The following is a 17,065-nucleotide window of genomic DNA, read 5'->3' on the forward strand; positions in this document are numbered from 1 at the left end:
GGGCGGGCGGCGCCGGCTCCGCACCCGCGGGCGCTCATGTGAGTCCAAAGCCGGCACACATGGCCCGGCCGGGGCGGCACCGCCGCTCCACGGGCTTTGCCACGGGCGGGATCCAGCGGGAAGCGCGGGGAGGCGGCGGCACCCGCCGGGATGATCCCGCGCCCCGGCCCGGCTCGGGCAAACCCCGCTCCCGGTTTAGGAGCGAATTAATTCTGGCTCGTCTTGGAGTGGAACAGGAAAAAGGCAACAAAATAAAACCGGAAATAACTGTGGCCAAACGCTCCCGATGGCTCGGGATTAGTTCGGCCGAGCTGCGAGGAAGTGGAATAAGGGCAGGAAAAAATATTAACTCCCAGCCCTCCCGGTGCATCCCCAGCTCCCAGGGCCGCCGGAAAATCCTGAAACTCGCTGAACTGTCCCCAAGGAGAGGGGCGAGTTCAAACCCTCCCAGGGATGAAGAAGGAGATGCTCATTCCCAGATTATTCCCAGCTGGATGGAGGACCCCAGCCAGCCAGAGCAGGAGCCTCCAGCTCTCCCCACAGCGGTAGAAAACCCAGGACGTTTCTCCCCTTCTGCTCCCAAAATCCACTGTTTCTGCTGCAGCCTTTGGAAATCTTTCCCAGCTTTTGAGGAGGCTGTGGAGGATGGAGAGGGATCCTGAGCATAGCTCCTCAATTATTAAGGAGCTGGAAGAAGAGGAATAATGAACTGCTGGAGGGTCATTCCAGCAGGGCTGGTGGATGCCCAGCACTATCCTGTGCTTTAATCCCACTCTTTCATCCATTTCTGGGGGTTATCCCTTCCCTGCCGGCACTGGGGCACAGATTCCCCTCGGACACACCTTCCCAGGGCTCTGGGATCCCCATTCCCACCATGGGGGATGCTCCAGAGCCAAGATCCTGCCAGATTCCCTATGCCAGAGCTCACCCACCGTCGGGAGGCAGCTACGGGGCGGAGACAGGGATTGGCACTGATGGATCAGGAATGGATGAGGATCCCACCAGCAAATCCCAAATCCCATGGACCCAAACTCCCATAAAACTCATCCCTGGCAGCAAACACTGGGTGCTCTGACCCCAGCAGGGATGGGACAGGGATGCAGGGATAAGCCAGGGATGCAGGGATGGGGCAGGGATGAGCTAGGGATGCAGGGATGGGTGGAGGATGCAGGGATGAGCCAGGGATGCAGGGATGGGTGGAGGATGCAGGGATGAGCCAGGGATAGAGGGATGGGTGGAAGATGCAGGGATGAGCCAGGGATGCAGGGATGGGCCAGGGATGCAGGGATGGGCCAGGGATGCAGGGATGGGCCAGGGATGCAGGGATGGGTCAGGGATGTAGGGATGGGCCAGGGATGCAGGGATGAGCCAGGGATGCAGGGATGGGCCAGGGATACAGGGATGAGCTGGGGATGCAGGGATGGGTGGAGGATGCAGGGATGGGCTGGGGATGCAGGGCTGAACCAGGGATGCAGGGCTGAACCAGGGATGCAGGGCTGAACCAGGGATGCAGGGCTGAACCAGGGATGCAGGGATGGGGTAGGGATGAGCCAGGGATGGAGGGATGGATGGATGGATGGTGCTGGAGAAGCTGATGCTTCCCGCTGGGTTCATAAAGAGCCCTTTTGTTGGGCTGAGGAAAGCCAGGCTGTCCCAGGCACTGCAAGGAGGACAATTCCATCACAGTTCCTCAGAGCTGCATCCTGGATAACCAGGTGCCTCTGGATCACCCCCAGTTCCCGCAGTGTTGGCAGACTGGTACAAAAGGAGGATTTGCTGTGCTGTGCCCAGGGCACGTCCATTCCCAGGGGGATTGTCACTGACTGATCCCCCACGGTCCCCAACCCACAGGATTTCAGGAGGAGCAGGGAGAAAACACTCCCTCTCTGCCCACCCCACACTTTTGGCACTGAGTGTGTGTTTTACACCCTCTCCAGGCTCTTTTCCCCCCAAAGCAGAGCCCGGGATGTGGTTTGACTCCAGGTGCCCCCTCACCTGCCTGGGTTTCTGGGCTGCATTCGAGCTGGAAAGGCTGGAATTCTGCTGCTGGGATGGCAGAGAACCAGGAAAAATTTGAAATGACTCTGGATTGTTTGATATGATCACGGACACAATCCCAGCAATAATCCCTGTGGGTCGTGCCCGGGAGCAGCTCTGCCAGAGCCACAGGGGAGAGGGATTATCCCGAGTCCTTCGACCTCCTGCCCGAGGCAGGACCTTCCTCCCAGCCCTGGGAAACCTCCTGATTCCCAAACCAGCGCTTGGAAAGGCTGTGCCAGCCCCTGGTGCCTCCCAGGGAATCACAAAATCACTAAAGTGGGAAAAGCCCTTAAAGATCATCAAATCAAACCATCCCCCAGCACTGCCAAGGCCACCCCTGGACCGTGTCCCCAAGTGCCACATCCACACATCCCTTAAAACACTTTGTGCAACAAGTGACAATCCAGCTTTGAACCAGTAGAAACTTCACAGGACCAAGGGGTTGAAGCCCAGTGGAAAATCCTCTTTTTTTCAGGAAAACAGGACTGGAGCTGCAGCCCAGCCCCGGGAGCAGGATGTCCTGGGGGCTGGACACAACAGACTGGCCAAGAATTCCTGCTGGGCTTTGTCCCCGGGGCCAAAGCCCTTGGATGGGGAAGCTCTGCCAGCCTGGGAGAGCCTGGGGAAGAGATTAAGGAGAGAAGCAGCTATTTAACATTCCAGAAGCACAAGGCATCCATGGGATGATCAGTCACTCCAGGCAGATGGGAAATGTGGCTCCTTCCACCACGAACTGAGCAGCAAACACCCAAATCCATCACCAAGCAACAGAGTTAAATCCACTTCTATTTTCAATCCCTGTGTTTTAACCAACTGCTAAGGAATGGAAATCAATATTCTCCCCCGAGGAGTGGGAGAATCCTGGAGTGGTTTCTTTTGGATCTTAAAGGTGCTTTTGATCTCATCCCATCCCCTGCCATGGGACACCTTCCACCAGCCCAGGTTGCTCCAAGCCCCGTCCAACCTGGCCTTGGACACTTCCAGGGATCCAGGGGCAGCCACAGCTTCTCTGGGCAACCTGTGCCAGGGCCTCCCCACCCTTACAACCAAGAATTCCTTCCCAATATCCCATCTAACCCTGCCCTCTGGCAGTGGGAAGCCATTCCCTGTGTCCTGTCCCTTCATCCCTTGTCCCCAGTCCCTCTCCAGCTCCCCTGGAGCCCCTTTAGGCCCTGGAAGGGGCTCTCAGCTCTCCCTGGAGCTTTAAGAGTCCTGAATTTCTTACTTTACCAACCATTTTTGTTCAGGTGTTTTTAGTGACCAGTCAGTTAAAATTATGATTTAACAAAACTCATGAAACTCAAACCAAAGCAGATTCAGCAGAAATCACTCCCACCAGGAACCCACCTCGTGACCTTCACCCCAGCAGACAGAGAACATCAATTTGTGCTTCTTACCTCAAACCAGCAAATCAGTGAAAAAAATGAGTTATTTTCCACCTTCCTCAGAATCCAAACCTCCCCAAAGCCACCCCGGGGGGGGGGGGGGGTGCAGAGAAGAAGAAGAAGACACCTTGTGCTTGCCTTAAGATAAAAAAATTTATTTTACAGTCTTATAAAGCAGCTTTTACACGAAGCACAAACGCTGACCCATTTTCACGTCGTATAGAAACATAGAGGAACCTCTTCCTGCTGCAAAAAACTCAGGTTTGGCTGAATAGAAAACTAACTGTGCACATTGTGCTTGAACTGCAAAGGCTGTACAGCTTTACAAAGGACCACCCTCGCCCAGCATCCTGTAAACAAGTTATTGCATATTTACCACACGGGGAGAGCCCGCCCGGCCACGGCGGCGCAGCGAGAACCCGGCAAACCAAAGCCCCACGAGGAGGGGGGTGGGAAGAGCAGCTTCCAGGGAATGGCAGCTTCCAGGGAATGGCAGCTTCCAGGGAATGGCACCTGCCCGCTGGGAGGTTGTGCTTGTGTCACTGGTCGGGGGGATCCGCGAGCGCGACGCTTCCGATGGCGCCCGGGGACGGCAAATCCCGCGGGAGGATTCGCCGGATCCGGGGCTCCGAGAGCTCGGATCAGAGTCTGGAGTCTGAGGGCTCAGTGCCAAAGATCTGTGTTGGTTTGGAGAGTGAAAATCAACAAAAGAACCCAAAAAAAGTCAAAATGGATTCGATGGAGTTTTGGGCGCCGCTGGCGTTGGCGCCGTGTCCGATGATCCTCTGCCGCCGCACAACTCAACTGAGGGAATGCCAGGAGAAACTCCACACGGATTCTCCACAGTTCTACCACCCCTGCCAGGGCATCCTTGGAGTTCCACCTGTGCTAAGGCCAAGAAAACGCAATGGGATGTTAAGGATCAGGTGGTGGGACAAGACCGATGGTGTCGGCACGGCCAGCTCGCACTTCCGAGCCGGATCAGCCACGCTCCAATCCTGGAATTGGATGTAATTAGGGAAAAAAAAAACAAAAAAAAATTGGAAATTGTGGCCTCCATAAGGCACCAAAACCATCTCTTGAGAAGCACCCAAAGGGTGTCTCCAGATTCCCCAACTCCCAAACGGGGACAGGGTGGAGGGAAGAAGCAGGAGGGAGATGTTGCAGGAAGGACCAGTTTTTTTGGGGGGAAGCACGTTTTTAGGGTGGTTTTGTGTGCGCACAGATATGTAACAAAAATCACCTCTGCTACCTTTGGTATTGAAATTCCTCCTCCACCCCCACGTCCCACTCGGATCCGTGTGGTGGGAGCGTGGGCTGGAACATCAAGTAATTCAAAAGTTGCTTCAAACCTCTGCCAGAAATCCCAAAAAGCATCAAAAAAATCAAAGCAATACTCAAATGCAGATGGATGTTGTCCTTGTGCCCGGCCTCCCTGGGGTTTGGGTGAACACCTGAAGCCCCACTTCCATGGACAGCATGGAATGGGAGCAGTGGGAGCCCCGCAGTCAATCCGTGTCCTCTCTGGGAGTTTGGGGTCAAAGCAAACCTCAGCCATGGGTTGGTTTGACTCCTCTGGATCACCCTGGACACCTCGGAGTAATGTGGGTGTAAAGGACTGGGAAATGGGAAGAATCCACCTGGTTTCTTCTCCATCCCAGTGTGTGGGTTGGGATGTGCACAGGGACCACTGGTCACTTGGCAGAGCCACGAAGGCAAATCACACCCAAGAAGCCACTGCTGGAGGTGTAATGACCCCTTACACTGTAAGACAGTGAATCATGGAATCCTGGAATGGTTTGGGATGGAAAGACCTTAAAGCTCATCCAGTTCCAACCCAGGGACACCTTCCACTAGCCCAGGTTGCTCCAAGCCCTGTCCAACCCGGCTGTGGACACTTCCAAGGATGGGGCAGCCACAACCTCTCAGGAATTAAAGCCCAGGCAGAGCTGCAGAGCCCTCTGAGGTAACTTCAATTTCTAAGATGCTCGATGGATCGAGCAGGTTAAAAATTAAAATCACCCCAGTAAAACCTTAATGAATCCCGACTGAATTTCTTGAGTGACTCAGGACGAGCTCCACGTCCCGCTCAGCAACTCGCCACAAGTGTCCCCAAAAGAAGTGGCCAAAGCTCAGAGAAACCTCTCAGAGGGAATCACAAAACCCAAGAACAGGACATCAGGCTCCAGAGGAGGGATCCAAGCTCCGAGGTGACACCAGTGAGGGTGATGGTGAACCTGGGGGTGATGAGGCTCAGGCTCAGGGGCCCCGCGAGCCCCACCGAGTTGTGCTTACGTGGCCGTGTGTCCTCCGCCCACACATCTGGGGAGAAACCCTCCAGCTAAAGGATCTCCAGCCAGAGGACTGGGGAAAAACTTAAGAAGGTGTATTTGTCACCCCAAGAAAAGAATTCCTATTAAAAACACCCCCGCCTTTAGAAGATACACTGTGCACTACCCAGGCTACGAGTGAAGTCACATCGACGGCGTCACACCACAGGAGCTGTTCCCACAGAGACACATAAACTCAGTTTAAGAGGCCACGGATTAACTCTTCAGGCGAGGCCTGCGGGACTTTCGAGACCTCTATGGCTTCTGCAAACATTTTCCTGTAAAAAGGAAAACTAAAACCCGACAAAACCCAGCCTCAGACTCAGGAGCACGGGGGGGGTTTCGCTTCGCGGAGCGCAGGGGACGGGTGACGCTCCCCGGCCCCACCCCTCGGACCCAAAGGTTCCCACCCTGGAATGCAGTGATTTCAGGAGAGCAGTTCTAAGGATCACTTCTTCGAACGGGCCGTAGAGAAGCGGGGCCGTCACCCGGCCGGCGGCTTTGGTGGGAGCTCAGTTGTGCTTGGCCCGCCCGCCCCGCAGGTAACTCTTCCACCTCTTGACGAACTCCTTGAAGATGGGCGAGTCGTCGATGGTGCTGAGGAGCTGCAGCTGGTTGATGTGGGTGGTGTGGTAGTCCCAGCGGGCCAGGTTGGGCGCCGTGCCCAGCATGAAGTGGCGCAGGTCGTAGATGGTGCCCGAGCCGGTGTCGTAGAGCGGCAGCATGGCCTTGAGGGACTCCATGCCGCGCTCGTAGAGCAGCCGCGCCTCCCGGCCCAGCTTCTCGCCCGCCGTCTCCTTCAGGTCGTAGAGCCCGATGAGGGAGTACATGAAGCCGTTGAGCACGAAGGAGCTGGGGGACGTGGGGTACTCCTCGTACCAGTCGTGCCGGTTCATGAACACGGCCTTGACCCCGCGCTGCTCCGCCGGCAGCTTGTAGGGCGCGGTGGCCCTGAGGGCCGCGCCCAGGAAGGCCGCGTCCCGCGTCAGCAGGTAGGCCCGCACCAGCGTGGACATGGCCTGGCCCTGCGCCATGGCCGAGTACCACCCCGGCTCCAGGGATTTGAAGCCCTCCCCCAGCTTCCTGGTCACCATGATGGGCCACCCGCCCCGCTCGTCCTGGTTCCTCACCAGCCAGTCGCTGGCGGCGAAGAAGGCGGCCATGTGCGCCGTGGCCGAGATGGTGACGTTGTCCAGGAAGCCCCTGCCCTTGGCCACCAGCCGGACCACCCGCTTGGGCATGATCTTGGTCTGCTTCACGGCCTTGGTGTTGGAGAGCCCCACGCCCTTGCGCAGGTCGGTGAGCAGGTCCCTGGTCAGGGTGCTCCAGCTGGTGCGCGCCCCGATGCCGTAGTAGATGTCCCTGTCGCGGAAGGCGATGAGCTGCGTGTTGGACACGTAGTGCACCGTGAACAGCTGGTTCTTCTCCGTCGTCTCCAGCACCACCGAAATGCTGCCGTTGGTCACGAACTTGAGGTCGAAGGAGATGATGAAGTCCCGGCTGTTCCCCAGCTGCAGGGACACCCCCTCGCTGGTGTCTGCGAACAAACCCGACAGCTCAGCGCCCCACAGCCTGGCAGCTGGGCAGGGCAGCTCCCCCGGGGAACCCCCCTCCCCAGGCAGGAGCCCAAAGCTTTCAGGGCAGCCCATCAATAATTCAGTCGTTTCTGGGCTGTTGCACATTATTTAATTAAGCATAAACGTAAATCTGGAAGCGAAGGGGAGAACCTGTTTGTGCCTCCCATTAAAGGGCTGCGGCAGTGCCAGGGGCTCCATCCAGCGTTTTATGGGATGTTTCTGGTACCTCATGGATGGAAGAGCCATGACCCAGCAGCACCCAGGGTTGGGGACAGGCCACCAGCCTGGCAGGGCACAGGGCCCCTCCCGGAATGGGGTGGGCTGGAAGGGACCCTAAAGCTCATCTCATCCGACCCTGCCATGGGCAGGAACACCCTCCCTAGAGCAGCACCTTTCCTCCAGGATGGGGCACAGCAAGAATTGAGATGCTCCCTGATTCTCCTCTGCTGTAACTCAATAATAAACCAACAACCACCCTTTTGTTCCCAAATTAAAACCTCCCCTGGCACAACGACACCAAAACCCAGCGCCGCCGCAGCCTCGCATTCCTGAATAAAGCTCTGCTTTCAGCAAAGGGAAAAAAAACCAGGAATGCCAGAAGCAGGTATTTAGGATCCTCCTGGGACTAATGTTTCTGGGATTTTTTTCTTTCCCAACCTGACAGCGCCAAAACGATTAGTTTAATGGGGGAAAAACCAAGGAATAAAGACGAGTGTGTTAAAATATTTCTTAACCTCTGCATGGGCAAAACTCAGCTTAATTTTAAGCTATAAATTAAATAAAGCTCCCAGGCACTGCCACAGAATAAAATCCAGTGTTCTCTGGATTTGAAAATATAAAATCAACTTCTCCCACAAAACCTGCAGCGGGAGATCAAAAGGATAATTAATTTGGAAGGCTGAGAGCAAATCCTGGAGGTTTGAATGCACAGAGGGATGATGAACACTTAAAGAGTGTCACATCAAATTAAGGGCTTTCCATGGGATAAAACTCTCCTGGAAAAGGCCATTGTTTCCTTATTTCTGCTCTGGGATGTGGGAAATACCCCGGACACGTTTCTCCGTGCAACCAGCACGTCACGGGCAGCTTTTCCTGCCTCCCAAACTAATCCCTGGAATTTTAAAACACCTCCTGTACAGGCTCTGTTGTCCAGTCCCAATTTTTTTGACTGAATGTCATGTTTTCCAAGCTTTTCAAGGAAAAGCTGGGAGTTTTAAGCTCAGCATCTGCTCCGAGAGAAGGAACCGAGCGCTTTGGGCCACCACGTTTTGCTCCTGTGGAAAGAAACCTAATTAACCTCCCCCCTCTCACAGTTCCTGTCAAGTGAGTTTTATGGTTCCTTGTAAATAAATTATAACAAAGAGAATTAGAAAAGAGGGAGGAAAAAGAGTTTGGAGAAGCAAGGAACTAAAGGCTGCTCGTGGCTGCTGTGCCTTAAGCATCCATAAATCCATTACTTAGGGCCTGCTCAGAGGAGTGGATGCATATCCATATCCATGGATTACTCAGCCATCAATAAAGGATGAGGAGAGAACACAGCCCAGACCTTTTATCCTCCCCTCTCCCTGTATTTATCCACTACAAAGACACAAAAGTGTTGGACAACCTTTTCCCGGGAGCCCCAGGGCCGAGGTGCCAACGGAAAATTACTTCATTGTCCTTGGAAGTAATGGACTCATTAATTCCAGTGGGTATTGACTGAGGGAAAATACATTAGGGCCTTATTAATGAGCCTGGCCTGGCACAAGGGGAACTCTTGGATTAAATAATGGGTTTCCCTCCTAAATACCAAGCAGAACAGGGGGAATCAGGGAGGTGGCAGCAAAACGCAGTGAAGGGAACAACTGGGAGACCCCAAAAACACTCTTGTTCTTTCTCTAAGGCAACTTTAGGGTGTGTCAGGGAGGTTTGGGATGGATCCTGGGAACAGGCTCTTCCCCCAGAGGGTGTCTGGGCACTGCACAGGCTCCCCAGGGTGGTGGGCACAGCCTCAAGGAGGTTTGGACAATGCTCTCAGGCACAGGGAGGGATTTTGAGGTGTCCTCAGGGACTTAATCCTTGGGGTGCCTTCCAACTCAATATATTCTGTAATTCTACCTGGGTTTAGGCAGAATTCAGACTCTAAATTTTACAAACATAGTTGTATCCAAGTGAAGGAAGAGAGATCTCCTGGTCCTGCCTGTGCTCCAGGCTGGAAACAGCTCTTATGTGCCACCTGCCCCATCCCTGGCACACCCCACACGCTGCCCAGGCCCCACACGGCTCCCACCCCTTCCTGCAGCTGCTATTTTGGGACAGGAGCTGGAAGGCTCGGGGAATGTGACTCCTCATCCCCTCCATGAGCACATCCAGCCTTTGGGTTGGAGTAGAACAGGGCTGGAAGCCAGTGGTGGGGAGAAAACAGGGAAAACTCCAGAGGGACAGGAATCAGGGGTTGGATGAGGTGATCTCCAGAGGCCCTGAGGTGTGGAGGGAAGGGGGGTGAGCTCTCAGGTGAGGTGGATGGGGAATGGAGGATGGGGGATGAAGGATGGGGAATGAAAAGGAGGGGGAAGGAAAAGGATGGGGATGAAGGATGGGGGATGAAAAGGATGGGGAAAGAATGATAAGGAATGAAGGATAGGAAAAGAAGGATGGGGAATGAAGGATAGGGAATGAAGGATGGGGGATGAACGACAGGGAATGAAAAGGATGGGGAATTGAGGATGGGGAATGAAGGATGGGGAATGAAGGATACGAAAAGAAGAATGGGGAATGAAAAGGATGGGGAATGAAGGCTAGGGAATCAAGGATGGGGAATGAAGGATGGGGAATGAAGGATGGGGAATCAAGGATGGGGAATCAAGGATGGGGAATGAAGGATGGGGAATGAAGGATGGGGAATGAAGGATGGGGAATGAAGGATGAGGAATCAAGGATGGGGAATCAAGGATGGGGAATCAAGGATGGGGAATCAAGGATGGGGAATCAAGGATGGGGAATCAAGGATGGGGAATCAAGGATGGGGAATGAAGGGTAAATGATAACACATGAATCCCAAGAAGTTAAGGCTCCTCTGGCACAGCGTGTGCAAATGAACATGTGCTGTTACCTGTGACACCTTCGGGACAACCCACCTGGAGCAGAGAACTGTTTGACCCCGGTGAGCTTGGCTTTGTCCCACACCGTGGTCAGGGAGCAGCCCTTGGGCACGGCCCAGTCCCCGGCCCTGCCCCTGTCCTTGTCCTCAGCAGTCTCATAAACCTCCACGTGCGGTGGCTTCTCCGTCAGGTTCTTGCTGTAGTGGCTCAGCCCGTACTGGGCGATCTGGATGGGGTAGAAGTAGCCCTGGGGCCCCCACTGGGTGGAGAGGGGAACTCCTGGGGGAGGAAGGAGAGGGAGCAGTGGTCAGCACCTTGCCAAAACCCCCAGGGCTGGAGCTCTGCTGAGTCCTCCTGCAGAGCCAGCACTGCTTCCCCTGCACACACGGGGCGTGGAGGGGTCACCATCACAGTCCCATCACAGGGACTGAACTGTTCCCTTTGCCACCAAGATCCATAACTAGTTCAAACTCAGCACTTTGGAGCGGCAGAGGAATCCTTAGCATGGGCTTCCCTACATTCACAAAATCATGGAAAGGTTTGGGTGGGAAGGGACCTTAAAGCTCATCCCATCCCATCCCACCCCCTGCCATGGGCAGGGACACCTTCCACTAGCCCAGGTTGCTCCAACCTGGCCTTGGACACTTCCAGGGATCCAGGGGCAGCCACAGCTTCTCTGGGCAACCTGTGCCAGGGCCTCCCCACTCTCACAGCCAGGAATTCCTTCCCAATATCCCACCTAACCCTGCCCTCTGGCACTGGGAAGCCATTCCCTGTGTCCTGTCCCTCCATCCCTTGTCCCCAGTCCCTCTCCAGCTCTCCTGGAGCCCCTTTAGGCCCTGCAAGGGGCTCTCAGCTCTCCCTGGATCCTTCTCTTCTCCAGGTGAACCCCCCCAGCTCTCCCAGCCTGGCTCCATCCTCCTTCCATTGTCACTGGAGCCTCCCACTTATCTCAAAACACATTTTCAAAGCCTGAGCAGATTTTTCCCCCCTGCTCCCGAGAGCAGTTAATCCCCAAACGCTTTGCCATCCCCGCAATCCCTTTAACGTCAGTAAATCTTTGCAAATTAAGTGCATCTGTTATTGGGAGATTTTTCTAAGAGTTATTTGCTGCTCAGAGAGCGATTTACCCTCAGCCACAAATCCCTCCCATTACCCAGCTCTCCTGGGAGCGTTCCTGCCTGGAGTGGTGCCTGCAGGAGCCAGCAGGCTCTCCAAGAAGGATTTGCCCTAATTCCACCCCGCAAAGCTGTCCCTTGTCTTCATCCCAGCCTTCCCTGGGATTGTCTCAAAAGCCTGTGGCCTCGCAAAGGTCTCTCCCTTAGTTTGGGCTTTGGGTGATTTTAGATCTGAAAGAACCCCCTGGAGGCACCTCAGAGGAATCAGGCAGGAAAATCACAGAGTTCATCATCTGCATCCTGATTTATGGGTTTTTAATGGGATTTTATGGGTTTTCACAGGAAAACCCTTGGGAGGAGCTCAGCGTGGCATAAAACTGCCACCCTCCATCAGGATCCTTGGGATGCACCTGCAGAAATCCCTGCAGAGCTCTACCTGCCCTTCCCAGCTCCCAGGATTTGGGTGGAAAACCCAGGAATTGGGAACAAGCTGTGTGGGGGAGCCTCATTTCCACATGTTCCTCCAGAAGCAAACACAGGATATTTAAAGTATGGTTAAATCCTAAAGTCCTGAATTTTCTGTGGAACGAATTCCCGACCTCTAAATACAAATCCAAAGTGGGAACAGATCAGCAGGTCCTTCCTGCAGCAAACCAAGGACGTTTGGCACTGAAAGGGGAAAATCAAGTTGGCATTTGCACCATTTCCCCCTTGGCAACGTCAGGCTCAGGAACCAATTTGTTCTTCAAGGTGGAACAGTGAAAAGATGACTTAAATTAAATATAAAAAGATATATTTTCATTGTTTTCATGCATTTGTTGGTGCTAATGATTATCACTGATGGGATAAACTATCCCAGGAAAGGTTTGAATATTCCATTTTATGTGAGCCCCTGGAGGCTCATTAATGCTGAGCATTTCCAGTTAAAGGGACATTCACTGGGAATGAAAAATGGAAAAAAAAGAAGGAAATTTGCTATAAAAGCTTCACTTGATAGTCATCCAACCTGACAGGGTGAAATTCTGCAGGACACAGGATGGAACAACCCCTTGGGAGAGAGAGGAGGGAACACTGAACATGAGGGGTTCTCATCACGGAATGGTTTGGGTTGGAAGGGAATTAAAAGCCATCCCATCCCACCCCCTGCCATGGGCAGGGACACCTTCCCCTATCCCAGGCTGCTCCAAGCCCCGTCCCACCTGCCCTGGGACACTTCCAGGGATCCAGGGGCAGCCACAGCCTCTGGAATGAGGATGAGAGTTAAAGGAATAATCCCACAGGACTGTGAGAACTTCCAGGGCTGGGATGGTGCAAAGTAAAAGCCTAAAGGTGTCTGAGAACCTGGTTTAATATTAAAATCCCCTCCCTACAAAGCTGGTAAGAGAATTGGGATTCATCTGGAGAAGAGAAGGATCCAGGGAGAGCTGAGAGCCCCTTGCAGGGCCTAAAGGGGCTCCAGGAGAGCTGGAGAGGGACTGGGGACAAGGGATGGAGGGACAGGACACAGGGAATGGCTTCCCAGTGCCAGAGGGTAGGGATAGATGGGAGGTTGGGAAGGAATTCCTGGCTGGGAGGGTGGGCAGGCCCTGGCCCAGGTTGTCCAGAGAAGCTGTGGCTGCCCCTGGATCCCTGGAAGTGTCCAAGGCCAGGTTGGACGAGACTTGGAGTAACCTGGGCTGGTGGAAGGTGTCCCTGCCCATGGCAGGGGGTGGCACTGGATGGGCTTTACGGTCCCTCCCACCCAAACCATTCTGGGATTCTGGAATCCTTTCCCACCCTCTTTGCTGCATTCCCAGAGCTCTGTTGCCTTCCCCACCCAGGCTCTGGCACCCCATTTAAATCACAGGCTGCAACCCCCCAACATTCCCGGACAACCAAACCCGTTATCCAGTGTTAAACTCCCTGGAGCCTCCAGGGCTGAGCAGGGAGCAGCTCCACAGGCCCCTGGTGTTCCCGAGGCTGCTGTTCCCAACCTGCCTCTCCATCCCTTCCTTCCCAGGTATAACGAGGACGGGTTAAAAACAACAATAGAAATCTGAGAATAACCTCAAGCTCCCTCCCCAAAATTCCATATCCTACATATCTCCTCATGTGAACCTTCCCAGCCAAGTAACTCCCAGGCCCAGCAGCTCCTGCCGTGTCCGTGTGCCGGGAAGAGCCGGAATCCACACCCCGGGAGCAGCACAAGAGGCAGGAGAATTAATGGGTTTTATTCCTTAAGTGAAAGTTGGTCTTTAATTTATGAGGGGTCACGGTGGCACACTCTGTAAGTGCCTCACAAAGTCATTAATTTTTTAATGGGAAGCCAAGAAGAATTTTCTGCCATCAAATCTCCGCCGAGCCGTGGGAGGACCCCGAGGGTTAATTAGCGACGGCTCAAATTGGGAAGGTTTGACTGCATCTCCCTGTTATCCAGGGATAATCCAGGGGCTGGAGAGCTGCTTGACCCTTGGGCCGTTCTCCAAAACCTCCTCCCACGGATTTAACCCCCAAAATTAAGGTGCCTGAGAGCAGCTGGGCTGTTCCAGAGGTGCCAGCAGCGCTCAGCCCATGGATTTATCCGTGTCCACAGGGAAGCAGGAGCCTCCTCAGAAACCAAGGCCAGGCTTGCTGGTCTTCTAAAATTATTTTAAAATTTAATTCCGAATCTAAATTTTAAAATAATTTTTTTACTCTGTAGTTTTATTTTTTATTAAAAAAAAAAAAAAAAAGGAATATTTTAACGCTTCATATCATAAAATAATTGTGGCTCCCTGAGAGACTCAAGTGTCAACAGTGATGCCAAACCCTGGCAGCAGCACTGCCAGAGCAGTGTCCCAGCACCTCTGGAGCTCACTGCAACTGGGAAACTGGGAATCATCATGGAATCACTGAATGGGTTGGGCTGGAAGGAGCCTTAAAGCCCATCCAGTGCCACCCCCTGCCACGGGTAGGGACACCTTCCACTAGCCCAGGTTGCTCCAGGTTCATCCAGCCTGGTCTTGGACACTTCCAGGGATGGGGTAGCCACCCTATGGAGCTGGGAAGACTTGGTATGAGGTTGCCCAGAGAAGCTGTGGCTGCCCCTGGATCCCTGGAAGTGTCCAAGGCCAGGTTGGACAGGGCTTGGAGCGACCTGGGATAGGGGAAGGTGTCCCTGCCCACGGCAGGGGGTGGAACAGGATGAGCTTTAAGGCCTTTCCCACCCGAGTCTAGGACTGATTCTCTGATCCTCTCCAACCTTTTTACTGGACACCAACATTTCCCTCACAAGTTTTCCCTTCTCCACCCTCACATTCCCCCCTCACACTCTGCACCAAACCACCCCAGGCTGTTCTCCCACCAACCCAAACCCCGGATGGCCTCGCAGAGCAAATCCCAAGCAGCATTTCCACACCAGAGGAGAAGAAAACACTCCACCCACCTTCAACCCCGCTGATGCACTTGACCCTGTCGCGCACCTCGACGTTGTAGCCCTCGAAGGACATGAAGACCCCGTCGGGGTGGTAGGGAGCCCGCTGTGTGTATACTTTGGAGTAGCTATGAGAGAATTCAAACCTGTCATAACCATCGTACTGAGCAATTTTCCCATAAACCTCAAAGTATTTCTCTACCCAGCTGAAGGGCAGGAACACCTCGTTGCCCTCCCTCCTGCCCTTCACGGTGTGCTCCTCGTTGATCACACAGTCAATCTCCTCGTACTTGGGCGCGGGGGCCCTGCCTGCCCCGGCCACGGGGGGGGCTTTCTGCTGCTCCTGGGGGGAGGTCTCCTCACTGTGCTGCCTGGGCTCGTCCTCGGCCATCCCGCGGCGCTCCAGCCCCGGCGGGATCCGCGGGAAGGGGCCGGAGGTGTCCGAGGAGCAGCGGTTCCACAGCAGCACCATCACCAGCGTGAACAGGGCACAGATGACGATCAGAGTCTTGTAGTTGACCCGAGCTGCCAAGCAACGCATATTCACACCATACCTGCAACACAGCGGGCACAGCGTGAGGGGGGCACAGGGCAGCTCCTGGGGGAGCCTTTCCAACAGGAACATCACCCCTGCTGCTCCTGGGGGAGCCTTTCCACAGGAACATCACCCCTGGTGCTCCTGATGGAGCATCTCCAACAGGAACATCACCCCTGGTGCTCCTGGGGGAGCCTTTCCACAGGAACATCACCCCACGTGCTCCTGGGGGAGCATCTCCAGCAGGAAAAGCACCCTTGTGCTCCTGGTGGAGCATCTCCAACAGGAACATCACCCCTTGTACTCCTGGTGGAACATCTCCAGCAGGAACATCACCCCACGTGCTCCTGGTGGAGCCTTTCCAACAGGAACATCACCCCACGTGCTCCTGGTGGAGTCTCTCCAATGGGAAAAGTACCCCAGGTGCTCCTGGTGGAGCCTTTCCACAGGACCATCACCCCTCATGCTCCTGGTGGAGCATCTCCAATGGGAAAAGCACCCCATGTGTTCCTGGTGGAGCCTTTCCAACGGGAACATCACCTCCAACACCCTCCTGACAGCAATTCCCAGTAATTCCACGTAATTCCCACAGTTAATTCCCGCATTAATCACGATTTACCTCCCAGGAAGTGCTGGACACACATTCCTTGCAAACCACAGCATCCACCAGGAGATCCATCAGCAATTCCCTCATTCTCTGCTCCCCTGGAAGCTCCAATCTCTGGGAAGCCCCAACCCTCCCAGTTTTGCCTCACTGATGTTCCCAGTTTATTATTGGCACATCCCATTCCCAACCCTATTCCCAAGGGATGCTTTTGCCTTCCCTGTGCAAAGAGCAGAGTTTAAGGGAGTAACAGAGCAGAGAAAGAAATAAAATCCCAATTAAATTTGAAGAACTGGCTAAAAATGCCTCATTTTTCCTGCTTAGAAATCCCTGGCACTTATTTCCCGGGAAGAAACCACCAATGGCAGTTTCTCCCTCACAGAATTCGCATTTTCAGTGGAATTCTGCAGCTTCACCAAGTGATTATTTCTAAAGAGAACGTCCTGGACGAGGGATTTTGCCAGGGAATTCTGAAGCTTGGATGAAATTGCTTCCACAGAGATTTTCACTGAGGAAAAACCACTGAAAATACCACATTTAAATAATATATTTCTATATATTACCAATAAATCAGTAGAGCCTGAACCTCAATGTCGGGAAATGCAAGGGAACAATGGAAAGTTTTCCATATTTTCCATAAATCCTGAAGAGCACAGGGAGGGTGGAGGCCACAGAATGGGCACCTCTGGGAGCCTGGGTGTGATCCCACTTTGGGAATATCGCTTTCTAAGGATCAGGATGTTCAATATTCCCACCAGGGGAGGGTGTCCAAGCTGCAGGAATGGGAACAAAGAATATCCGGGAGATCCCTATTCCTGTGCCTCCTTCTCCTGATCCTTCAAACCAAGCCCTGTCTGGCACCTCATCCTGCAAATAAGTCTGTCCCAGCAGAGCTGATGTTTAGACTCTGGAATTAGCCCTGGAAAATGTGTTTGGAACCTCCTGCTCCTTGATTTTCTGCTGTTCAGGGATCACTGGAGCAGCGCTGGGGAGACCAAGAGAACT

At 53.9% G+C, this 17,065-nt stretch overlaps 1 protein-coding gene across 5 annotated transcripts in view; it reads right to left on the reverse strand.

The window, feature by feature from the left end:
- Positions 1 to 3,559: 3,559 nt before the first annotated feature.
- Positions 3,560 to 17,065, reverse strand: part of GLCE (glucuronic acid epimerase) — a 33,825-nt gene continuing 20,319 nt past the window's right edge. For all 5 annotated transcript variants that reach the window (XM_032699713.1, XM_032699711.1, XM_032699708.1 and 2 more), the window contains 3 exons: positions 14,934 to 15,475; positions 10,449 to 10,691; positions 3,560 to 7,292 (listed from right to left, as the gene is read on the reverse strand). In XM_032699713.1, coding sequence (XP_032555604.1) covers positions 6,268 to 7,292; positions 10,449 to 10,691; positions 14,934 to 15,462 — 1,797 coding nt within the window. In that variant the 5' untranslated portion in view covers positions 15,463 to 15,475 and the 3' untranslated portion in view covers positions 3,560 to 6,267. The remainder of the gene's footprint in view (positions 7,293 to 10,448; positions 10,692 to 14,933; positions 15,476 to 17,065) is intronic.

Source organism: Chiroxiphia lanceolata, chromosome 12, assembly GCF_009829145.1.
Source record: "Chiroxiphia lanceolata isolate bChiLan1 chromosome 12, bChiLan1.pri, whole genome shotgun sequence".
Classification (NCBI taxonomy): domain Eukaryota; kingdom Metazoa; phylum Chordata; class Aves; order Passeriformes; family Pipridae; genus Chiroxiphia; species Chiroxiphia lanceolata.